This window comes from Phoenix dactylifera, unplaced genomic scaffold, assembly GCF_009389715.1.
Source record: "Phoenix dactylifera cultivar Barhee BC4 unplaced genomic scaffold, palm_55x_up_171113_PBpolish2nd_filt_p 000840F, whole genome shotgun sequence".
NCBI lineage: Eukaryota > Viridiplantae > Streptophyta > Magnoliopsida > Arecales > Arecaceae > Phoenix > Phoenix dactylifera.
This window is the reverse complement of record NW_024068205.1, coordinates 83,875-110,792: the sequence shown is the minus strand read 5'-3', so window position 1 is coordinate 110,792 and position 26,918 is coordinate 83,875. Positions and strand designations below refer to the sequence as shown.

General features: G+C 37.5%; 1 protein-coding gene across 6 annotated transcripts; it reads right to left on the bottom strand.

The window, feature by feature from the left end:
- Positions 1–322: 322 nt before the first annotated feature.
- Positions 323–21,056, bottom strand: LOC103710545 (maspardin). 6 transcript variants are annotated; one of them, XM_039120606.1, is made up of 8 exons: positions 20,761–21,056; positions 19,682–19,807; positions 11,445–11,543; positions 7,501–7,643; positions 6,506–6,614; positions 4,470–4,577; positions 1,085–1,225; positions 323–983 (listed from the first exon to the last, which is right to left on the bottom strand). In XM_039120606.1, exons 1-8 carry the CDS (start codon positions 20,830–20,832, stop codon positions 786–788), a joined length of 996 nt encoding a protein of 331 aa, XP_038976534.1. In that variant the 5' UTR covers positions 20,833–21,056; the 3' UTR covers positions 323–785. The 6 variants fall into 6 exon arrangements, with proteins under 6 accessions (XP_038976534.1, XP_017699133.2, XP_026661790.2 ...); XM_017843644.3 differs by having other exon boundaries at positions 323–1,002; positions 11,445–11,510; positions 20,761–21,037; XM_026805989.2 differs by having other exon boundaries at positions 323–1,002; positions 11,511–11,543; positions 20,761–21,036.
- Positions 21,057–26,918: the final 5,862 nt, after the last annotated feature.

Sequence of the window (26,918 nt, the reverse complement as noted above, 5' to 3'; positions counted from 1 at the left end):
AAAAATCGAACCTGTTAGCCAGCCTAGCTATTTTTTCTAACGACCTATGCATCATAGTTTTGGCCTAAATCCGGTACGAGTTTGTTGAACTGCAGAATTAAAAAAAAAAAATTATGGAGATCCTTTTTTTTTTTTTTCTCCCATAGGATTTGGACGGAAAAGGATTGGGGTGATACAGACCTTCAATAAACTCTGGTCCATGATCCTGTAAAAAATCCAGCCCAATCCTTTTGCATTTGTCAAATAGGCCATTAATGTCCACATAACTGTCGTAGTCCTTGGACTTTGGCTGTAATTTGCGCACATTGCTACATGTCCAGAGTTGATGATCATAACATAATCATACATTCAACACCCCCACTACAGGATTCTCATCAAGTAGCTCTTTTACAAAATTGAATACAAGAAAAAAAAGAAATTAATATTTCATAATATAAGTGGTTTTCCTAGATAAGAGAAATGAGCAATTCATGCACTCATGGCATCAACGACCAAGGTAATCTCCAAAGGCAAATGGAAAGGACAAAAGGGAGCCTATATGTTAAGCCATTCTGGAAGAATAACATTCCAACCACCCTAACGAGATGGTATATTTTTCACAGGAGCTGGAGAACAGTAACATTCAGCAAATGACTTTCATATTTTACGCAAATTCTGAATGTTCGGCAACCGTTTCCAAGTAATGTATAATGCACCCATGAAGAATTGCAGTAGATATGGGATATATGGTGCTTGCATGAGAAAGGACAAAGTCCCAAGGGTCATGCTGGTAATCTCTCTATTAGTCAAGATCTGATCATCCAAACCATGGACTTCAGATCCCGAAGCTTGAGGCTGATGACCACCACCATCATGTGCCCCAGGGCTACCATGGTCTTCTGGGGGCTTATCCAAGTTCCCTCCACCTTTTTTCTCATCACTAGAACCCCCGGAACTACCGTCTCTTGAAATGCCTTGCAGGAGATCTGGTTTTGCTTCGACTCCTACGCGTCTCAGATGAAGCTGTGAGATTTTGGTCATGAGCAGACAGCAAGCCAAAATAAATGTGCAAGATGAAATAAAAAAATGCAGGGTGCTAAAGTACCTGAAGGTATAAGTTAACTTCATCCGGGCGAGAAAGAAATGGAAAATCACCGCCAGTCTTTAATACTGCTCGCCTTGCTCCAGGGTATCTTTCACTCACTTGATCTTTCAGTTCTTGCGGAACAGCACAATAGTCGTTTGTCTGCAAGAATCAAGATGTAATATTTAAATGACATAGTTGAGAATGGCTTTTAGTTCATCATTAAAGCGTCAATAAGAAAAGCTCATAAAATTCCGACTTGATGCACTATCCATGATTGAAGTTTCACAAGAAATTATGAAACACAAAAGTTACAATTTTAAGGGGAACCAATCCAAAACTGGAGACCATTTTAGGGTTGCAGGACAGAATATATTTGTGGCCAAATATATTGTACATATAGGTTGTTGATGATAATTTTTCATAACTTCTCATATTTGAAAAGTTGGGAAATCATTTTCTCTAGATTAAACTTTAACCTTGTAAATTTTGAGAAGATTTGAAACCATTTTAATATTCCAAGTTTAGCATATTAAATATATCATAAACTTGGGTATCCCCAAGCTCAAATTTCATCAATATATCCATTGTCATGTCCAATTGGCAGCAACCAAGACGAACTGGAAAACATATCAAACTCCAAATGGTACATCCAAGGCCAAAAGTGGTATATCCCCTCAAAAAAGAATGCCTCAAACAGTTTCCTTGATCCACCCGCCCAATGATTCAGTTTGACAAATTTGAGAAGAAAACTGATTGAGCACATTTTGTGAGGTCAGTGGTGGTAGCGAAGGGCTTAGGATTTTTGATATCTATCTTCTTTTGCCTCGTTTTGGTAAGGCAGGTGAAACTGGGTGTAATGGGATTAGGATTTGCTGAGAGGTAGCTCTATGCTTCCCCCTTTTGATTATAGTGGAATCTCTACTTCATCCTTGCCTGTGGATGTATGCTTGTAGCCAAACCATGTAAATTTGTGTTTGCTGTGCTTTTCCTTCTCTCTGTCTTCTTGAATCTCTTTCTTCTTCTTCGATTTCATCTAGATCCATTCCAAAAGTATTAAATACTCTAAAATAAATTTGCAATTATTTCTTATCTCAATTTCTTTACGTTTTTTTAAATTCAACATATTTTTCTGAGCCTCTTTTAGTTTTTCAGAAACGAATTGTTAAGAGTAGGATAAAAATCAGTCACATGAAAAACCAAAACTCATCTAGTATGATAAAACCAAAACTAATGCAGTTTCTGAGACTAGCTTCTATTTTACATCAACTTATTGTCACTGACTGCATCTTGCCCAAAGGTCATGTCAGCAAATGTTATCTTCACATATCAACTCTTATAATGGAGATTAATGTTGTCTCTTTAAATAATTAAAAGTAGTTGATCGTGATCATTGATTAGGGTGCGCTACCACGAAGTTAGAGCCAACTCATAATAATTAAAACGATCATGGAATAGCTGGGACAATATAGTGAATGGTGATCCTACAGCTACTACAATCATGGTCTGCCGTACCGGTCGGTACGGGCCGGTACGGGCCGGTACCGGCCGGTACATACCGGTACCGGTACGGTACAGCTACATATTTCGGTACCGAACCGTACCGATCGGTACCGATGCGTTCCGGCCCGTACCGATTAGTATCGGCCCGTACCGATTCGTATCGGCCCGTACCGAACCGGTACCGGCCTGAACCGACCAGTCCATACCGGCTCCAAATTTTTTTGGCTTTTAGCCCCATCGGTACCGTACCGATTCGGCTCGGTTTGGTTCGGTACCGTACCGGTATCGATGCCCACCGGTACGTCGGTACAGTCGGTACCGCATACCTTGACTACAATTAAGTTTGTAGTCGCTTTCTTCAATAATCTCATCAATTTAGACCATGGGGACCTCATGATCCTTGATCATCATTTTTAAATTTTCCTGCTTCTCTGGCAGATTAATAGAGGTCGGATCACATTAACTGATCTTTATTTAATTGGATCAGCTTTCTCAAAACTTTGTTCCACCATATTAAATGGTTGCCCTTTCAACATTGCTATCATTAGTGATCCTCAAACCATTATTCATCTTCTTTAACTGATCTAACATGGTCTACTGTTCTTTCAAAAACTTGATAACTTAAAACAAGCCTCCAGTGTTGAATTAGTTAACTTTGACATTGAATGGTGTCACACTATTTTTTTTTAAATCAACCATTTTCGCAATGAAATTTGATTCTAAAGCAGGCTCCCTCTCCTTCTCTCCTCTCACTCTGTGCCTGTATTTGTGTCCAAGAGAGAGATTAGGTAGAGAGAGAATATAAAGTTGTAATGGCACCATCTATGGAGAAGAATGATAAAAGTTGACTAAGTTGCTGCAGTTTTTCTTATAAACCCAAATAAAATGCAATATGCCTTGTATCAAAGCCTCATGAGCAATTAATGACCGCTATTCTATGCATATTTGGGAAGGTATTTGTTCTATTTCAAACAATGTAGAAGACTAATAAATCTACGAAAAGGTAAAAAGGAATGAGAATAAAATACAGTAGTATATTCTGTTCCCAAAAAATACCCAAATCATATAACTTATTCCTTAAGCAACTTATCTGGCCCCTTAACACTTTTTGGAAATACCTTCACAACAATTTCAAAATGCAGAAAATTACAAATCCAAATGTTCATGACTTATCTCTTGTCACCTAACAATTGAACCCTTAAGTTCTATTAGACTCTATAACTGAAAATAACATGTAGCAGTAAGAATAACAGCAGAAACAACTACTGTCAGAAAAATTCTAAACAAATCCCCCTGCCCCCACTCCCCCCCCCCCCCCCCCCCCCAAACAACACACACACAAAAAAAAATAAATATAGAACAATCCTCATGTTCCTCTTCCCTTTGCTCATCCTAATGAAGATCACTATGTGCAAAAATGCTCATACCTTGAGGATTTTTTCCCTCTTTCCAAAATTCATTTCCCATCCTAAGTCTGATTTATTTAACCATAAACCTTCCTCAGTAGCTAAGGTCCTTTGTTATTATGCTGGCTATCTCAGCAAGAAATCTTCTCACTCCTATCCAACATTATGCTAGTCATCTTATCATGTTTCTTCATTTTCGTCGACTTGCTAAAAGAGAAACTTACCATCCATATGCATATGCATATGTGAAAGGTAGGGCTTCTTAACAAAATTTAGTGAAGGTGTATGTGGGTATGATGGAGATACATGCAAAGGTTGCTCTAGAAAGCCTCCCTTCTGACAGAATGTTAAACTATCAATGGAAACATTAAATCATACACATGGAAAAATAAATTCTCAAAGCCATTTTTCATAGATTTCTTTGCAAACATGATATAAGAAATAACTCATGATAAGAGGCAAGAATTTATTAAAGATTGCAAATATGGATGACTCACATCCATTATAGTGATAAGGGAATCTGGTAGTAAGAGAGGACCAACTGACGTGACATTCACATTCAATGATAACCTTGATGAAATGTCCTCTCTCGACAATTTCTCAACCTGAAAATTTCAAAATATCGCTAATGTTATGATAGAAGGAAAATAACATTTGTTTTTAATAGACCTTTAAATTATATTCAGGAAAAAGGAAAAAACAAGCATTGCAACTTCCAATGCATGCAAGACTTAAATTAAGAGCTCACAAATATGTAATAAAATTTAAATTACTACAGGAATTATTAAAGTTCAAACACAGATCAATTCAAGCTTGTTATTGTCCTATATATAGAGTTGCAAGAGGCAGCACATGAGACTCTGGTGCTGCAGCACATCTAGCATCTTCCATGATACAAACTCCTGTGGCCCTAGAATAAATAAAGCTAGCCTTCAGCACTACTACTACACCATCTAGTACTTTACTACCCTCAGTTTCATGGACAAATACGAAGGTTCTTGCCAGAAAGGGTTTGACTAGTAAGTAGAGAGAAAGAGACAAGAAAACATTCTTAGCACCAGAGTCTGTTGTGCCGGTACCAGTCACCGTACTGGTTGCCCGGCAGCATGAGTCGGTATGGGCCTTGCCGGATTGGGCCTATACCAACACAGGAGACCGTGAGAGAGAGAGGAAGAGAGAGAGAGAGCTGGAGAGGGAGGGAGAGAGAGGGAGGCCGGCGGAACAGGGATCCGGCTGCGGCCTCCACCATCTGCACCAGCGCCAGCCTTCGAACTGGGCGGTTCGGGACGATTCCGCCGACCTTGCTCAGCACTAGTTAGGATTTAAAGCACAGTGGGAAAATGATGAAAAGAAAGAATGCACCATGTATCCAAGATTAGGAGTAGCAAATTTTTCACCCATAAAACATATAAATGAGTTTAAACTCACAAGCATGTGACACAATCTAGACTATCTTGTAACGCACTGCTTGAGAATAGATAAGACAGGTCTTCCAACCATGTATCTCTATTGAGACACTACCTCTTTCTCATTTAATTCCTTCAAGCTTACACCTCACAGCATCCATGCCCTTGCGGTGTTGTCTCTCAGAAACATATAGGCCTATGATTCTAGCATCTATTATAGTATACCTTCTTCGATTATAATTACTAGATTCAATTTTACAGCAAGTAAAATATTATTTAATTATTTTTCCAGAAAAATGTTTTCACAAATAAAGAAAAAATGGGTCAGCTTGATTTCTAGCCATCGATTCCATGTATAAATATTGATCTTGAATCTCTAATGCATCCAATTTAAAATGACATTAATTCTTAGGAAATTGAAAAACCAAAGTAAGAAAAATAAAAGAAAGAATTACATTACATCGTAAGTAGGTGTATCAGAGAGAATAATTTGGCAGATGTAACGATGCAGCAGTATGGTTTGGTATGGATGATACCACAGTTTCCATCCATATTTGATGTCATAAACTACTAGAATGACATTACTACTTGAGAAACATGTAGTTAAGCACACCCCACCAACCCCCCCCCCCCCCCCCCCCCCCCCCCCCCCCCCCCCCCGGGCGGGCCGCCAAAATAAAGGGTGAATCCCTATGTCTCACACCAAAAACCAAGAACTCATGTGACACATGGACACAAACACATCCAACAGATGGAAACACAAACATATGTGTGTGGTCAGCAACTTGGAAAGAGTAGAGTGTGAACCAAATTCAACTAATGCAATTCAATGATCAAATGAATCCATGTCAAGCATCAATATATTCTATGCTCAACTAGATAAAGTAGAACTTCAAATAGCATGTTGTAATGCTTTTGTAGCCTTAGTCGATATACAAGATTGTGAGAGTATCATAATGACAAGGACACAAGGTGAGCATGCCTAGGAAAAAAAGATTATATGACTTGAAAGTCAGCTTTAACAAGGCAGAGCACCAAGAATTTATTGATGTCATCAGTGGGAGAAAAGGAGAAAATATGATAACCTATTCAACAACATATCAGCAACAAATTCTATCTATGCATACCTGGCCAACAACAAAGTCCACAGAATCAGCTATAAATGGTTCGTGTGGACCATCATGGATTCCTGTTAAGATGTGTCTCTTCAGCAAAAATGAAGGAGTCCAACTAACTCTGCAACATTAAAAAAGAAAAGACAATCAGATGGAAAACTCAATAATATCTATACTCGCCCTAGGAATATCTTGGGTTTCATCACTTTAAAACAACAAGATGCATCATTTAGGTTACATCGGAATTATAAAAACATAAAAAAAAATCAAAAAACATCAAATTGTACTTAAAATTATTAATAAAGTTGAAAAAATTGATTAAAACTTGAATTTTTTTTTTTAAAAAGGTGTGCCGGTTCTATGTGTTAGTACGGTACCGAACCGATACCATATCGACCCGGCCGCCAATCGGTATGGGTTTCAGTACTGGTTTGGCAGACATTACTGAAAGCATTTAATCATATTACTCCCAGAAGAATAAGTCCAAGAAGTACCATTATAATATTAAATAAGTCCTAGAAGTACCAGTAGGTCCATTAATCACTGTAATTATCATTTCTCTTCTGCAGTACATGTTACAAATATTTTTTACTTGTTCAATACAATGACCTCCTGATACATGGGATCCACACAAAACTGACCTTGAATCAAGACCTCCTAAGACTTGGCTCAACTTCAAGTCATTTGCATTTCAAGTGAAAGGATGGACCTGACTAAAATTAACAATCAATACATCATGTATGAAATTGAACTTTCCATGCAACAATTTAGAATTCAAAATAAAAAATGGATCAAGTAAATTCAAGTTACCAGCTCCCATTACAGAAAATTATCATAACCAAGGGATAGAAGTTTATGTCGTTGGCAATATAAGATATGTCACTAATAATCATACTAGAGCAAAGCATAACTTTATTGATCATAATTATAGCACAAATACTGCAATTGTCATACAATGTGTGTACTTGAAACCTTATAGAACATGCAGAGAAGATAAGAACACTTACAATGGAGACCATGGCATAGCAGCTGCAAACTTGTGTGTCTCTAGAAAAGTATTTGAGAGGACCAATGATTTAACACGCCTTGGACGGTGTTGAGCAAAAATTTGTGCAAGAAATCCCCCAAGAGATGTTCCATAGAGATGAACCTGCTAACTGAGACTGGTCAATCTACTCATGAATGCTAACTTTTATGTGAGAGATGGTAATATGCACAAAATGAAGATAGGAATGTGTTAAAGACACGACTCAAAATGCCAGAAGAGAAACCAACTACACAAGTTCTGATGCTAATATTTACCAGCTGACATGCATATCAGATGCAGCAAACTAAACAGAACAGAGCTCACTGTCTAATGCAATGTTAAAATGCAAAGATGTAAGGCAAGGTTATTAGTTAGTTTATTTTTTGATACCAAAGAACATTTGAAAATTTTGTAATTGAGCAAGTTTGATTATTTGATTATAATGGACTTATTTAGTTAGATTATTTGGCTATTATCTGTTAATTTAAATTTCTGGAGTTATTAAAAATTTGTTTATTTTAGGCCTTGCATGATCTTTAGTGCACCGCACTAGGGTTCATGTGGTTATGTCACCTGGTTGACCCTCAAAATCTCAAGATGATATTAAACCTCTATCCCTAAAGCATAAGTATCTTTCAATTTTTCTTTTCATACAACTCAACTCCAGGCTGGTCGGCTCGGCTACATGAATCCTTCACTTTATAAAATATGTAGTGATATTAAGTCCTTCCTTACTACTTCATCCTATAAGATTTTCACTATATCTCTGCCTCTCGTTCTTTCTACATGTAACAAATCACTCCCTCATACTAATACCTCCTTTGGCCTATGTTGTACCAAACTATCTAAGTCATCCTTCAACTTCTTCACAATTGATAATACCTCTAACTTCTAACAATGACTTTATTTCTTATTCTATCTTGCATTACCACATATCTATCTCTACATTCTTATTTATGCCATACTCATCCTATTGCATGGGTAGTTCTCTAATCGTCCAACATTATATAGCCTAAAGTATAGCTGGTTGTATGACTGTCCTTTAAAATTTTTCTTTAACTTAGTAGGTATCCTAAAATTGCATAATATCCCAATTATACTTCCCCATTTAACCATCCTTTTTTAAACCTATAGATCAAGAAATGTTGAACCGGCCGGTTCAGGTTGTACCAAACCAGATTAGTCGAAGACCAACACGGTTTGAGCTATATATTATGTTCGCTCCCTTCTCCAGCTTAGAAACATTGAGAGAGCGTGAGAGAATCCCCCTCTCACCGATAGGGAAAAAGCGAGAGAGCACAAGAGAGAGCTCCCCGCTTGCAAGCACCATGCCCCCCTTAGCCTCCCACCAATGGTAGGTCCCTCCCTCTCCCTGTCCTTCCCTTCCCCTCTCTCACACACACTTCGGTTTAGGGTTTGCCAAGGCGGCCCTCCCCTTCCTCCCTCCCTCCCTTTCTCTCTCTCTCTGATGTACGCACTCGGCTTAGGGCTAGGGTTTGCTGAGGCAGCCCTCCCACCCTCCCTCTCTCCTTTTCTCCCTCTGCCCCTCCCTCTCCCTCTCTCTGAGAAAGGGAATGAACTAGTCCCCACTTATAAAAAAAAAAAAGAATTTTGAATTGAAGTTGGCAAACCATATGCCAAATTTAGTTCAAAAATTAAAAATAAAAAATCTGAAATGGACTGGAATGGGTACGCCATAGACTTGTACATTACCGTCCTGCCTGCCCATCGGTATGGATTTCGGTACCAATTCCGCGGACCTTGCTATGAATAATATCCTCTTCAATCTTCCCTTCCTTAGGAACAATCAATCAGAGACACAAAAATGATCACTATTACGAACTTTATGATCCTCAATTTTCACTCCAGTTTCATTTCAGTTTCTAATTTTACTAAAACTACATTCCATGTATTCTAACTTGGTTCTACTAAACTTAAAATCTTTACATTCTAATGCAATCCTCTATGATTCCAAGTTACGATTAACTCTAACTTCATCCACGAAGATTATATCATCCAGGGATAGCATATACTAAGAATTATCGTCCTAAATATCTAGTAAGCTCATCCATAACTAGCACAGGAAGATAAAGACTTGGAGAAGATCCTTGGTGTAAGCCTATTATGATTGGAAACTCACTAGTATTACCAGCAGTAGTTCTCACACTAGTCATTATTCTATCATACATGTCTTTAATCACATTAAGATAAGTAACATAATTCTTTTTTTTCTAACACCTATCATAAGATATCTTTAGGGACTCAACATATGTTTCTCTATATCAATAAACCATATGAAGACCTTGTCTCTTCTTTGTATTCTTCCATTACCCTTCGAAAAAGAAAAATAACCTCCATAGACCACCTTCCTAGCATAAAACCCAATTGGTTCTCTGAGATTTTTGTGTTTCACCTCAATCTCAATACGACTCATGAATTTAATACCACGATAAAACAATTTAGAATATCACCTTTATTTTTATAAATCAGTATTATGGTGCTTTTCCTCCATTCATCGGGCATATTTTTGGCCTTCAAAATCTTATTTAGCAAATTGGTCAATTAAGTTACTCCCACTACCCCACGTCTCCTAAGCACTTCGAAACCTCCATAGGGATCCCATAATAGCCTTCTTTACTTGAGATATTAAATTTAACTCACAAAAAATAAAAAGGAAAAGAAAAAGTAATGAAAATTGATAATCTATATTCATAAATAAAAAATGAGCCTAGCATGATTTTAAATACTAAAATATTATATAAAAACCATCTATGGCTAGTCTTGGTCAATTTGGTTGAGAAAGGCTACAAACACCAAAATTGGGACAAAATTGGCGAGTTCTAGTAAACAATGATCAAAATTCCTAATGCTAATTGAAACCCAAAATTTGCCATCAGTTTCAGTTTGGTCTCAACCCAAAAATAATCCGCTTCAACTAAAATGAACTAGTTTCAGTGGAAATTTAAAACTGTGCCATAAAAAGATATTTTGTATGGATCGGATTGGGATTGCTTGAGCTTAATTTGGGTTGAGCCTATATGAGCTTCGATTTGGGCTCAAGTGGACTGCGAGCTTGACTCTGCAAGAAAATTTCTAACCCAGGCCTAACTCGAAACCAAAAAAAATCATTTGATCGGACCATTTCATGAAACCTGACTAGCCCAGCCTTGTTCCGACCCTACACATTGATAGACCCTTGACCAGAAAGTACAATAGTCCTAGCGAACCCTTAGCTAATGATCCTACTGATAAGTGAACCCTTCACCAACAAGTATAATAATTGGTTGCTATCTGGTTGGTGTTGAATTAATTGTACCAACTACCAAGGGTTTTCAACTTTTCTGTGCTCAAGTGTTTTCAAGTGAATTCCAATGCATTCAAGTGTTTCCAAGTGTACTTTAGTGTTTTGAAATTCTAAAAGGTGTATCAACTTCGATAAGTATAGTTGGTAGTTACTTGAGTTTCAATAATAACCCATTTAGATTACTCTTGGATACTTGTTGAGCTATGTTTTAATTTGATGCTATGTTTGGATACTTGTTGAGCTATGTAGCTAATCATTGAGTTATGATATTTAAAAGTGAGAGGCTGATCTGCATTAGGCTATGCACAAGCTTGAACTGCTTTTGTTGTACATAGCATCAAACCTCTACCCCTTCTTCCAGGCTTGAAATCAGCATTGGCAAGGTTTGGTGTGATAAGATGTATCCAAATTACGTTAGTAAGCACACATAACATAGCGACATTCTAGTATTTTAAACATAATAAACTACCCTACCTAATGTTTTGGAAATGACATAAGAACCTTCATAATAAAGCATACAAGACATTAAATTTCAAATGGTAAAATCTCATATAAATAATTGGCAATCGCTTGAAACTCAGCAATAAAGGATGATAATTGAAAGAATAGAACTTCCTTACATGATGAACATTGATTGTATCCAAGAATTTCTCAAAAGCATGAATCCACTCGTGGTGATTCCATACCTGAGGTATATCAATAGAAATCACTCGATAACCCTGAAAAACAATTTCAAGGTCACTGACAATTAAATAACTAGAAAGATAGCCAATGCTTCAAATAATTATTATCATCCGAGAAATGAATGATAACTGCTAAACATGTCAAATAAGAAAAGCATATAACTGAACTACAATAACTTATAGGTGCAACACTACACTGAAATTGCAAAGAAAGATTGGCCAACCTTAAGAAAAGTTCAAGATGATAGGGATAAAACGCAATGAGCCACTAGCATGCTACCTTGTGCATAACTCTTCTTCTCTTTATTAATTCTGAATTTGGTACCATCAATCGTGATGGATGAGAGGTAGCGCTACATATGACCTAGGTGTTATAGGTCTGAAACATGACAATAGCCCCTCTGCATGCAAGAATGACGCTACATATATTTGCCCCTTCCAAGTGGTAGGAGAATTGTGCATTGGGACACCATTGTTCCAATTATGATGGAAGGCTATAAAATAGAAAAGGCTCATTTCTTTTAATAAAAGATATGTGTAATGGAGATATTGATTCAATGATTTTCTAGAAAACAAATTGCATATTGTAAAGGTCTCTAAAATTCATTAAGGTCAATATTAGGTAGGCATAGTGCCACAGAGGAGAAGCACACAATATTCAGAATATTTTTATGCTTGGCCCAACAACACCCTTTTACTTATCTACATGAACATAGGGGAGATTCATGAAGTGCCTTGTGAAACAAGAAACAGTTGTATGATGGGCACCTATCTTTGGAGGTAAAATAGATAATGTTAGTGGCTCTAATAACTTGTATACGAACCAGTGCATTAAAAGATTCATGATGTGAACATACTTAAAAGTTAAAACTAATGCTTCATGATACTAGCCAAGGATTGATGTACTGGAATCGGGGCCTGGACAGGTTGCCCGGTAGCACGGGTCGGTACGCCCCTGCGCTGTTCCATGCTAGGCCCGTACCGACACAGTAGAGGAGGTGGAGAGAGGGAGAATGGGAGCGAGGAAAAGAGAGAGAGGAGGAGAGAGGGAGAGAGAGAGAGGAGGGTGGCGGACATCAAGCGAAGGCTAGCAGAGGCTGGCGGAGCCCCTCCTCCACCCCTCCGTGCGGCTCTCCAGCCCTCCGCCGGCCGGTCGCCACCCTCCCTCTTTCTTCCTTCCTCTCCCTCTCCCTCTCTCCCCTGCTCTCTCTCTCTTTTTCTATCTTTCCTTTCTCTTCTTCCTCTACATTGCTGATTTTTTGTTTTGGTTGCCAAAACTGTCCAGGTCCGCCACCGGTACGGCTCGATATGCTTCGAATCGGACAGTTCGGTATTTAAAAGACATTGTTAATAAATATCACAACTATTATTTCCATGAGTGTGTGAACTGTGAACTTTATAATGCACTATATGAAAAGAGCAGAGGAAATAATGTGCTAGCATCAAAGTGAAGAGCTGTTTAGTTTGCAAATACATAGACAATAGAATGTTCGATAGAGATCTTTTATGTTGTCTTTTCTTTTTTTTTGAGGGTTGGGGGCTAAGAGCGCAAATACGTGTTAATTTTTACGAAAACCAATAGGTGTTAGTTACACAATTATTATTATTTAAAGAACAAGAGTAACAATGATACTATAATCAAAATATGCATGACATGCATTAACATTTCTAATCCTTTCAAACTCATGGTGCATCTAGGAAAGAGAGTATACAAGAAGAAGGGAGAAATGGTGTTGGATATGTGAAGAAATGAACAAACTAGAGAGCAAAGGGGAAAATGTGGTACAAATAGCAGTTCAAATCAATAACAAGTAAACCCATCCATCATCCTTATTTTTTAGTTTTCTTTCAGCATAAATTTAGCCTACGTTTAGGATTAATCTAAGTAAATTATTATTCAAATTACATCTGCTTTTCCTCCATTTTTATAGATTTGCTGCATGTCTAGAGTTTAAAATCAATTTTATATATTAACATGCATAAATGCTGAAATTATATCCAAATAATTACACTTCAACACATTTATTTTTCTAAACTATCATGAATGTACAACACAAATACTAGTTCTTGCAATTAATCTTTAGTCAAAATAATTGATTTGTAACCTAAGTCAACTAATATCCAGACTCCTTCAAAAAGAATATGGATTAACTAATATCTGACTTGTATTTGTATCTATTTTATAGCCGACCCCATCTAGTTTGGGATTAAGGCTTAGTTAAGTTGATAGTTGTTTTTGTATCCATTTAGAACAAATATGGATGCATTAGAATATATACAAGTAACAACTTTAGCATCCATTCGATTTCCATGTTTGCATCTATATTGACTAAATAGAAATGGATAAAGATGTACCAAAACCCGATCCATATCTAATCCATCTTTAGCCTGATATAGTGACTACTTAGTATATTAGGATTATATGAATCTGTAAATTAAAACCTAATTTAAGATTAAATTTTTTATTTCAAGGTCCTAAGATTTGGCACTTCAATCAAAGACTTAGGAGTCCTTTTTAGATAAATTTATATGATTTTGAGGTGCCACTATGAGAAAACCTTTTGGATGTGTTGCTTGCACCAAACATGGTACAAAGGCATGATGACAAGATTAGGGATACAAATATCATTTTTTTTGCTTTCTTCTATCATGAGTCTAGTTTCCTAGTTAAGATTAATTTAATCAAATAAATGATTTTGAATAAGTACCTATTTCTTAGAGTTAACACTACATTATCAATCCCCAGCCCAAATGAAATGGCAGATGGTTGATCTCGGAGAGCCGATTGTAAAAATATGTCAAAACTATGAAAAAAATCCAAATTTGATATGCATGATAAATACTAGGGCATCCCATATTATATTTAACGTGCCACAGCTTGGCCTAATAATGGGTAACAAGGCAAGGGTTGGCTAGGTCATTGTCCATAAGCAATGCACTACAACATAATCCAATTGTAGTGACAAATGAGTGAGGGTTATTGAGGATTAGGAAGTCTTCTAGTAATAAACTAGTATAGTGGTGGCCAGATGGAGTAGTAAGGGAATAAGAGAAATTACATCATATGAAGAAGATAACTATACAAAAGAAGAAAATTAAATTTGTTGCTCGAAATATTGGATCTTTAAATCGAAAAAGCAGAGAACTAATAAATACGATGATATGTAAGAGAACCAATATTCCTTGCTTACAAGAAACTAAATAGAGAGGTAGTAAACATAAGAAGATTGGGAATGGTATAAACTATTTATGTTGGTAAGGTTGATAATAGAAATGGAGTAGGAATAGTAGTGAGTAAAGAAATGATAGAAAAAAATTGTACATGTAAATAGGATAAGTGCCAGATTGGTAGCTACATAATTAGTTTTAGGCAAGGAAATTATTGATGTAATTAGTGCTTAGACACCACGAGTAGGTTCACAGGAGAGGTTTAAGAAAAATTTTTGGGAAGAAATGAATGAATTAACCCGGCCCAATTAGGTTGGCCTAAACCCAGCTTGAAGGGGCTGGGAGCACAAGGTGCCTTCCGTACCACCACAGGTTGTTCTTGGGCAGATCCCGCTCCTAAACATAAGGGAGGATTGATTTACGCTTTCCTCTTTCTTTTTTATCATATCTCTATAGAATTGGAACGATTTCCTGAAACAGACGTCGTTTTTCGCGATAAGCAAGATAAGGTTCTTTCTAGTCTTCATCTGAGCCTAAGGGCTTGATAGCCCTCACTTAGACCTTGGCTACCCTCCCTTCATCTTGGCTCCTCAAACCCTCCTCATCTTTCTCTTCTCTTCGCCTCCCACACACCCCTTTTAACCTCCCCATTTCTGCACCTTGGCCAGCCTTCCTCTCCCCTCTTCAATTCTCGCTACTCAATTGGACACCCAAACCCACCCCCTGTTCCACTTTCTTTTCTTACCCAATCTCTTCTCCTCCCCAATTTCCTCTGCCCCTTAAGTCCATGCGATTGCTCGATCCAGCCAATCTTCACCTCTCCTCACCAGATTAAGCCATCATTGCCCTCATTGGATCTCACCATCCTTACTGGATCTCACCACCATTTGCAACCACCTTCCATGAGCTTCCTTAGCGGCACTGGTGCCAACCCCACCTAGGCCACTATGCACTGCCATCTGCCGGCATCAAGATTTTAAATCCTAGTGGGACAAGGGCATTTCGGCCATCCTATCCTATTCCTGTGAGTAAACAAGACCAGAATGGGGTTAGATCTCCAAAACCCATCCATGCAAGGAAAGAAGTAAAAAAATGGAAAGAAAGAGAGGAAGGAAAGATGATGAAACGGAAATGTGAAAGGAAAAAAGAAGAAAAAGGAAGGGAGAGGAAAAAGAAAGAATGGAAGGAAGAAAGAAATAGAAAGAAGAAGAAAAAGGAAAGAGAGAAAGAAGCAAAGGAAGGGATAAGAAAAGAAAGAAGAAAAGAAAGAAAGGAAGGTAGGGAAAAAAGGAGGAGAGAAGGAAGAAAGGAAAGAAGAAAGAAAAAGAAAGAAAAGGAAAGAAGAAGGAAAGAGAAATGGAGGGTACCTACAGGGGACACTCGATCGGGACTGCCACCAAGACGAGGACGAGGCAGGATAGTGGGGCATCTCGTTCTATAGAGAAACCAAGACACCCTCATCCCACGGAATTTAAAACGTTGACCGGAATTGCGCCCTTCTTTTTCTCCCCTTGTGATTCACCCCCTATTGCTCTCCCCTGTGCAATGAGCCTCATGGCTCCCTTCTCGAGCTCCACCAGCACCTCATCATCGTCTGTCACTCCTATTCCACCACTGGCCAATCTCCCTCTCTCTTCCCCTCCCAACACTAGTTTCCCATCAACCTTTCCCTTACCCTCCTCCTCCTAAATCCCCTACTTTGACTCTCTAACTCTCTATTTCTCTAAGGTAATCTTCCACCCTTAATCCCAAATTAGCACCCTCTACTCCTCTCTAACTATATTCATTATTTTTCTCTAATTTTGTTGGCTTAATTTTGTGAAGGAGAGTTAACAAATAGGCAAGAAGGTTAGCATAGGGTTTTACACACTAGCCCCTAATTGAGATAAAACCCCCAGGTACTCATTCCTTTAATTAAGTAAATAGCACGGAATAGACTTAAATTAGGGAAACCTTGGGGCTAGGGTTTGTTTGGGGCTAGGGTTTGTTTTAAACACAAAAAAAATTGAGATTAGAAAAATTGGAAAAAATTAGTAATTATTTATGCTTCCAAGGTGACTAATTATATTGACTTCTAAGCAAGTTGGTCCTCCAATTTCATGAGAGTAATGAAATTATATAATAATAATAAATATTAATATCAATTCAATTAAATGTGTTAGATGTAATGTGGACTGGTCGACACATCTTGATTGGGTATTGCAGCCTGTTAAAGGTAAAAATATGTTTTGTTTTCGATATGGATATCACAAACTCGTGAAATGTACATGTATATTATAATATTGAAAGGCCTTGACTATGAATGACTTCCGAATTGGTCTTGAATGCGAACGCTTCTATCTTCATTTAGATTGTGAATGCTTTGAGTGGTGATGATTGTGAATACTTATGATTTGGTCATCGTTGTGAATGCTTGTGAGTAGTCATAAATTGAGATGTTCTGGTGGGATGAAAATCTTTTAGGTTGGAAATTATATTTTGGAAACCTTGAATGTGATTGTGTTGTACACAGAAAATGGTGGTGTTTTATCCTAGTAATATGGAGACTAATGGTTTGTTTTCAACTAACATAAACTAGAATTGTAATGATATGACTAGATGGATGGGTGTGAGCTGCGGACTAGACTAGTTATCAAGATCAGCCAAACTAGTACCAGGTGTCGCAATGATCAACGATCGGTAGGATACTGTACCGGTTTAGATTGTATCAGCACTCGGTATTTTGTACTGATTCTGTACCAATTGAGTTACGATTGGACTGCATGATATTCTACCATATCAATTCTGTACCGATATGCCATTTTTCTTTTTTTTATTTTTATTATATTTGTCTTGAGGGATTATTTCAAGGATTGTGCTTTTTTGAATTACAATTATAATGCTACTTTGATGCTTTCTCATGCCATATTAGTCACTTATGATATGATCAATTAATGAATGAAAATATAATATTATTGAATATGCAAGTACATATAATAGAATATATATATATATATCAAATCGATTTGAAGTACAAAATATGTACCTACGGCTAATATCTTATTGAGTGTCTATGTGACTTGTAGACATCAGGATTTTGGTCATCGTCTAGGCCTGAGATATAACTCCAACCTAGATAATCTACCCATCCTTGCATCATATAGTCTAAGCCTCTTGGATAGCCATCCTGATACTAATTCGATGTCTGATGTTGGGATGGCCATCTCATCTAAGGGAAGATCAAGACAACGAAATCCAACCCGTAATTTGCACGAGACTGTGGAGGATAGTACCACATAAATATAATGCCTTGGGCGAAGGATATTCATGCAGGTCAGAACTTGGCTGTGGAATAGAATCCGGTATATCATTTGGATCTGGATACGTCCAGGAGCTCTAGTCCATGTGCTAGGTCATTTGAGCAGCAGTCTCGTGTCCTAAACCACCTCTAGAGGCCCATCTCTTGTACGCAATCATATTCTCGCGGACTCTAGGTTGTGGAAACCATATCCTGTATAGCATGAGTGAACTATGACTTACATGTGAACCGACTATGCAATAGGACTAAGTCGTATGCACATGTACCATGTCTATTGCTACTTTTCTAATCACCAGATGCATCATTGTTCAAACTATCATTATCATTATCGTTCATATCGCGAGATGATCTACGCAATCAGTCATCTGAGAGATGATCTAGGCAACCAATCATGCGAGAGAAGATCTGAGCAACTAGTGATCCAAGAGATAATCTAAGCAACTAGTCATCCAAGGGCTCCTTAGTCTTAGAATCAAAGTGAACATAGTTCACTTTCCGTTCCTTTTCTTGTTGATCTAAGAAACTATTTTCTTTTTCTGGATACCCCTATCTGCCTGGCTCTATGAGGTGGCTCAGCTGGGCCCACCATCCTAACTAGCTCTATCTCCAAGGTTTGTCGTACAGCTTCGTACCACCCGCTACGGGATGTACCGTACTATACTAGGAGAAAACCGGTACAAAAAACTCGTTCAAGTCTGTACAAGCTCCGTACCGAGGCGTACTGACTTGTACCAAGGCGTACCAGGATGAGTAACGGTCCGTACCAAGGCGTACCGAGATGAAATTGAGAAATAAGTAAGAGACCTATTTTGGCATAGAGCTATACCATATTATACCGAACCGATAAAGTACCAATACGGTATCCGATACTGAGATTGTGAACCTTGCCTATCTCCTTCACTAAATTGGATAAATGGTAGAGCTGGTTGGATGAAGTGGGGAGGTGCATTTGGAATATTACATGAACCATACAAAATTGCAGATTCAATCAACTTATTTTTTTTGTATCATCTTATCTTTGTTCAAGCTATAACTTGGACAGAAATGAAAAGGCTTTCGGACATGATTAAATGAGGAAAAAAGGTATTCTTTCTTATCTGTGTCTATTTGTAGGGATATTACAAAAAACAAATATTAGTTTCTGATACATTTCTAGGAGAGAAGCCTTTTTGAACAAATTTGCTCTCCAAGATATAAAAGAGTTCATCTTTGGCATATATAGTAATGTTATTGATTCTATATAATGTGTGTTGCTCAGCAGTTCTGCATAAAACTTGAAATCTTTAAGGAGAAATTGGAGGTATTAAGAAGCTAAATTCAAGCTTCTTTGTTCAAACAATACCTTGATTGACCTAGGAACTAAGGATTTCTGTTGAAACACTAAGAAACCCTGATTTCCTTATAGTTTGTCTTCTTTGTTGTATCTACAATTCATAGATCCCTTCATATCACACAGATTTATTTTATGAACAATCCTAATATTATTACCAACCAGCGCAGGAGAAAAAAGAACATAAATGAATTATCAAACACTGAAAATCTGGTTCTAGATTTTACATACATAGTGCAATCATGATAACAGTTGAAACAAAAAAAGCCTTGATAGGTTTTAGTTCCATACAGATAGCATCTCTACAAGGCAGTTGTATGGAAATAGAAAGTAATAGAATTGAATGGAACAAACTTTTCCATTTTCTGATAGTAGTACCTTCAAGGACAGGGACATGATCTGCTTGTAGTAGACATCAGCAGTTCCTGCAATTCCAGGGATGCAGATGAGTGGAGGCACAGACTTGGGACCAAAATCATAGTACCTCCATTGTTTAGATCCAATCTGAACATTAAGATATTTTGCAGGACTCAGCAAGGCAAGTACAAGTTTGATATATATTTAGGTACTACAGTAACTAAACAAAACAGGAAGAAAAGAAATTATATACCATGATATATATAAGCAGAAGCAAGTTGTTTTATTGTGATGGCATGGTTAATATCTATAAATACTATAGTAATCTATATATTATCTAGTACCATATATTGCTTCAGTCTTGAGAGTAAACGTTGTATACAGTTTTTGGAGTAAGCCAACATGTACGTGAGTCCACAATCTATGCATCATCAGTTCTTCAAACACGATCTAAGCGACGAAATCATTCACTTCCCACTATGAAACCAGGTTTTTAGTTATCTATAACTGTTAAATATCATATTTTGTTCTCAAAATGCCAAATTATACAATATTGGCGCTTCTTAATGTTGTTATAATAACAACAACTCCTGTACTAATAATATGAATCAAGAAAATTTGATCAAACAAGATGATAGCCCTCACAAACTTCTGAGTGGAACACCCAAAAGCACCCAATCTTGCAAAATACAACACAAGAATTACAATCAGCGAGTTTAATTTAAACATAAATAAATTAATAAATAAATAAACCGATTTTCTCTAAAATCCAATCGAAACATTTCACTAATTTAGAAAGCAAAAAGAACCAAGTATCAGGCGAAATCATGATAGCAATCCAATAGACCTGTTTACCCATTTTTATATACATGCCTTGGAAAAATTGGGGAGCGAATCTTGTATAAGCTATTTTTATTTACATGCCTTGGTAAACTTGGAGTGCGTCTCGTATGACTTATCAAATTAAGGTCCGAATCGATTAGAAGTTAGAAGACCAAAAGTGATGTTTTTACTAAACGAAATTAAATAGCAGGGGCAAAAATTCATAGCCAGCCAATTCTAAACTAGAAAGTTTGAGGGGAAGGGAGGAGAGCTCATACGGAGATCTTGTGGAGTGGGACCTGCGACTTGAAGTGGACGTAATCTCCCGGCGCCGACGAGAGGCCTTTCATCGCTCGCTTGCGTTTTCGAACAGATTCTCCCGCAACAATTATATTTCAAGACCAACGCCCGAATAATTTCTCAGCCATCGAAGGAAGACAAGAGGCCAGCCAGAGAGAGAGAGAGGGGGGGGGGGGAGGAAGGGAAGTCGCAATGATTGCTAAATCTCGGCCTGAGGGAGCGTATTTTAGGAAAATGAAATGGAATAGAGCGGAAGTGCTATGGGAGTAGCTGTCACGAGGCTGTGATGATGATTTGGGCCCCGACGCGAAGGGACGGGAAGGGCGACGGAGGGGCGGTCCAGGTCATCAAAAGTTACGACGGAATAGCAAAAGGCACCACTAGATGGGCTGAGAAGTGGTACATGGGCCTTGTAGGACGCGGATGCTAAGCTCTAACAATCTCTTAAAAAGAAAAACACTTTCTCTTGCTATCGGGAAAAAAAAAAAGAAAAACATCAATCTCGCACCCTAGCGATGAGAATGGTAGATGAGAGGAGCCCATCCGTAGGTATTCAACCGCCGGTCATCTACACCTGTCAAAGCAGAGAGGTAGGTTAACCATGATAAACTTGTCAAATAACCCATTGCTGGGATTCACTTCAGTTCAAGGTTAAACTGAACCGCGAGTTGGTCCGTGTCATGAGTTTGGGTTGTATCTTTCGCACAAAAAAAGAATTGATGCTGGTTCATGACGCCAATTGTTGGATCGCACCATACATAGAGTTAAAAGCGCTCTGATCTTCATTCATCTGCTTGCACAAATTTCAAAATGGCTATTACATGATCCAATGCTAGATTCCTGTGAATGAAGGTGAATCTTTCTTTCATGCAAAAGATACAACCCCTATCCCTATACCAAATATACATATCACCACATGGTGATTATTGAGCTATTGGATCTTTCTTTCTCTTTTTTTTTTTTTTTCTGTTTTTCTTAAGACATCAATTTATAAAGCTCTAATGTGAATACATCCTGGCAAATTACGAGAAAGTAAAAAACACAAAAAGGAGGGATCTTTCTAATTCAACTCTAAAGCAAATAGGATCCAAACTCAATGGCTGTATACTAGAAAGAGAATGAGTCATCTGTATCGTTATTTAGTCTACCTATGCTGGGTGGATTGCGATCTTATAATACTTCGCAAATTTTGAGATTAGAAATGAATAATAAGTGTTTTGTACTACAGTGCAAGAAATGTTTTAAAAACCTTACTGGACTAGCAATTTGAACCAAAAGAACTGTCAGCCAGTATTGCAAGAGATGTTTTAAAAACCTTATTGGACTAGCAATTTGAATTGAAAGGATTATCAACTAGTTAGGCTTCCGGTCTAGATAGACCCCTAGAACCATACTGGCTCACAAACCATCTTAAACCTGTGAACTCCTATGAACCATGGTTAAACCAGTGAATCGTTTGAACCATTCTAGCTTAGGAAAAACAAGTCGGTTCGTATGATGCATAAAAATTCGGTCCAGGATTTTGGGGACGGGGGTTAGGGCTCGAATATGTTACATTTTTTGATTCCTTCTTCACCACTACCACCTCAATTGTTCTTCTCCCACTCCCATAGCTAGGATGACAGATGATCATTGATCAACCAGTAGCCACCAGCCATCATAGAGACAAAACAGGCTTGCCTTCTGGCCCTCTCTCTTCCTTACTGTAATACCCAACCTAATTTTGAACCAGGCCTGGTCCATTTGGCCAGCCTGGATCGGCACCAGCCTTTTGGCCCAGCCCAATGCAAAATTTGTGGCTTATAGGCCCAATTTCGACTGGTACCCATTGGGGTTCTATTCCTGTTTGAAACCTAAGTGGAGAAAGAGGTGACTCCACCTCCTCCTCAAATGTTATTGGGGAAGGGGGGTTATCGGTTATAAGTCCCTGCCAAGCCCTCCTAGTAGCCGTTCATGACCTTGTCAGCAGCCCGATCCAAGCAGATGAATCCTCGGCCTTGTTCGAGACATCCATCAAGACATAATTTCAACAAAAAATTAGTAGGTTTCTACCATCCTAATGTCTCTCTTGTTTGATTCCCCGACCTCACCCTTCGTCGGAAAACCATCATCAGTTGACATCCCATGGTGAGATCGTCGGATTCTGATGAAAACCCTCCACTATTTTTTACTCTATTTTTCCATCCCTATTTTTGGTCTTTGCCTCTTTTGCCGACCGCCACTGGCTGCCGTTCTATGGCCACGCCAAGCCCTTGTACCGGTGATTATCTCAAGCTGACCGCTAGCTATGGTCGGCATTGAAGTTGTCCTTTCTTTAGATGTTTTCAGTAACCAGTTTCAGCCATAATTTTTTCTCCATATTCAAGCACCGCTGAGTCAGCTGTCAGTTTTGCTATCGCTGGACGACAAACCTCCCATCATGAAAGATTGCGATTAGCCATCCCTTATAAGTTTTTTCTCTATTTCAAGTTAGAAGGGATCTCTTGTTATCTCTTCTCCCATGGCCTTTATCCCTCTTCTTCTCTCCATTTTTCTCTCTTCTCTCTTCCCACTCTCTTTTGTTTCTCTCTCTACATAGTTTCTCTCTTTATCCTATTTCTCTAGGGTGTTGTTGGATCCTAGAAAGGGGCCTCTCCTCAATGACCTTGATTGACCATAGTAAGGGTGTCTCAACCCTTTGGCTGTTGAGCAGCATGCTGCCCTCGACCCTTGGCCGATGTCGGGCACCGCTGGACTCCACCATCACTAATCTCTCTAGTGTTATTTGTACCCTAATTTGATTCATGTTTTGTGATTGGATTGATTAGATTACCGGAACAAGTTGACCCGTGCCATTGAATGCTATCACCAAGTCAACCCTAATTACCATCACAATTTCTCTAATTAGGGTTATTTTCAGGCTAAATTCTGATAAAAATATAATTTTTGAATCCCTGGCTCTTAGAGAGATTTATGGAGCTAATTGGATTTATCGATTGATTTCATTTGCAAAGTAAGTAATGATCCATTTTTTCTAGATGTATCAGCAAATTATAAAATTATTGCATTAATAAATTTTGAACCATACTATTCATGATGCATGAATTTGATGAACAATATTTTATTATTAAATATATTTTATTTTAAAATATTATGATGATTCATGATCGAAAAGTATTGATCTTGTTCGATTGATTTCAATACCATATGATTAAATATATTTTCGTCGAACTGAATGTGAAATTGTATGATTGTTTTGGACTCTCACACCACAAGAAGATGTGTGGCAATACCTTAAGCAGATATGCAGTTTTGAAGAATTTTACTGCAAGACAATATGCGGCACACCACAAAAAGATGCAAGGTATCACGATCATGCCATAGAAATAATATGGCCATAGCTCATGGCTAATAAGATGAAATTGTTGTTTTGAAAGAATATAAATTTATGAACAAAAATTGAATTTTGAGAAAGATTAAATTTGGCATGCATAATATTTTGATATTACTATATATCTGGATTTAGTTTCAAACTGATGAATTCTATATGCTTATTTTCTATAACTTATTATTTATTTAATTGCTTGATTTATCTAGTTAAAGTGTTTATTATTTACTGAGTTGTTTAGGTCATATTCGATACCTCACTATTTTTATAGATCTTGAGAACTAAGGTAGCATGAGGGTATGTTTCGAAAGAGTGGCTAGAGATAGAATTCGACACCTTTATTTTAGATCAAGATTTTACTAGAGTTTCATGTAAGATCTTATGAATATTATTGCTTCTGTAAGATATTAAAGTTTGGATCTTAGTTATTTAAATTTTAGATTTAATTAATTAATTAATTATTCCACTATTTGTTTTATAATATTGTGATGAAATGCATTGCATACTTGTCTGAAATATTTCCTATAAGCATTCAACAGTTGTCATGATCTCAACTTACAATGTCGATTCGGGGGCACGACACTTACTCTTATTTACCCCACCTCTAGACCAAGGACTGCAATCCATAAATCGATCAATAGGAGGCCTAGGAAGATTACCAAGTATAACCAAGTAGTAGCAGGTCTTTAAAAGAAACATCTTATGCAAGTTGAGTATTAAGATGTTCCATAAGAATGTCGCCCATAGACAAGTACCAATATGCAAACTGAGTACTAAGTTGCAAAGACCGAGTACCAAGGTGCAAACTAAGTACAAGGGTGTAGATTGGAGTACCGGAGGTGTAAACTAGAGGTACATACTGAGTATCAAGATGCAATCCAAGAAACAGGGTGTGGACCAAAGTACCAAGGTGGCAGACCAAGTATGAAGATGCATGCCGATCCCGAAGGAGATTGTCAAGGTGCAAACTAAGTACTGGGATGCAGGTAGGGGATATCGAAGTATCGGCCAAGGGGATGAGAGCTACCAATCTAGGATTAGAAGCTTAGTGGAGAAAAATCCAAGGGGAATGGCTAGTCAATAGTTAACACATAACATGGAAGGAGTGGGAGCACTACCTAGAATATAGAAGTAGAGAAAGAAATAGTAATTATCATGCATAACAATATGGTGGCTCATGTGCTACAAACCAATAAGGGCAAAAGTCAAAACTGAAAAGTGATACTATCCCAATGATTAATAGATATCAAATTGTAATAGTAGTTCTCTTTTGGTGCAACTAAAATCAGAAACTTTTATTTTCTTTTATACTAATAGTAGCTTATCTTTTAGCAAGTTTTGTCTATTTTTTATTAAATTCCTACAATTTAATTTTTCTTGTCATTCTACCTTCTAGTTGTGGCACCCTAGTAGTGAAAGTCGTTGAAGGTTCGATGCAATATAACCCATATTTCTCCATGCTCATATATCAAATCTCTATCTTTTCCCATGAGAAACCAATGAAATGCCCATGCATTCATCGAGCACTGTTACTTTCCTCATCCCTAAGGGAAATAAATTTTTGCATGCCTCGTGGAACACAATTAACTACTCAAATGCCAATAAAGAAGGGGAATGGCGTGCCGCCATCTACCTTTGCTCAAGTCAATTTGGCCTAGTAGTAATGTCACTGACCAACAACAGGAACCACAAAGTGAGTCATTGAGCACAAGCACCCCAAGGGAAAGCAACTACTTTTAATGGGTACACTAAAAAGATGTCAGCTAATTATTTTTTAGTGCAAATAAATCAAGCATCATTTTATTTGAACATGATCTCTTATAAAGTGATGTCTTATCTCGATATATTTAGTTCTTGAGTCTTGTATAGGATTTTTAGTCTAGTTTATTGCACTTGTGTTATCCCATGTTATGAGAATTTTATTAAGTTTTATATCATAATCCTCAAGTTTTTTCTTAATCCACAAGATTTGCTTTAAAAGAGGCTCTAGTCTTTTTTGTTTTAAAAGAGGATCTTCAGGAATTCTTCTATATCTTTTGCATTAATGGAAATTTATTTATCTTCAGGTAAGGCATGCCTCTTCTTTATAAATAGACTCTATATTTATCTCTTAAGTGGTCATCCTCCTTCCTCCTGACTATAATCATGTCTCCTCTTGATCTCCTTCCACTAGCATAGCAAGTGAGATTGAGTATTGGCCAAAACAACGCATTTGTTTTGATCAACTGATTTCCAACTAGATTGTCGAATCAAGATACCATTAGGAATAGGAATATCATTGCAAACGGGTTGTATTATCACATTGGCATATCATCACAACCATCATACTGTTTGGTTCAAATATTTCAAATCAGCAAACCTACTCATTCAACCAACCCTCATCTAATTCAATGCCTTCACCATCTTTGTGCTAATCATGGCGGACCTCTCTTCAGTTTAACTTGCGGCAATTGTATCCGGATGGAATCTCTAAACTCATTACACCCACTCTACTACCATTGCAATTGATGAAGAAGTGCAGTAGGTGGAGTTCCAGATCATCCAGAAGATTTAGCAGATCTACGAGTTTAATTAGAATCAGGAGTGAAGTGAGTACCTTGAGAGTATTAATATATTTGGCCTTGTATTTATGCTTGTATAATTGTGTTAGCCGAAAGTAATAAAACAACATGATCTTTATTTAATTTTATATTTTCTTGTGTAGCTCTTAATGCTTAATTGCAACCATCATGTGAATTTTATTATACTACTACTAATAATTCTGCTTCT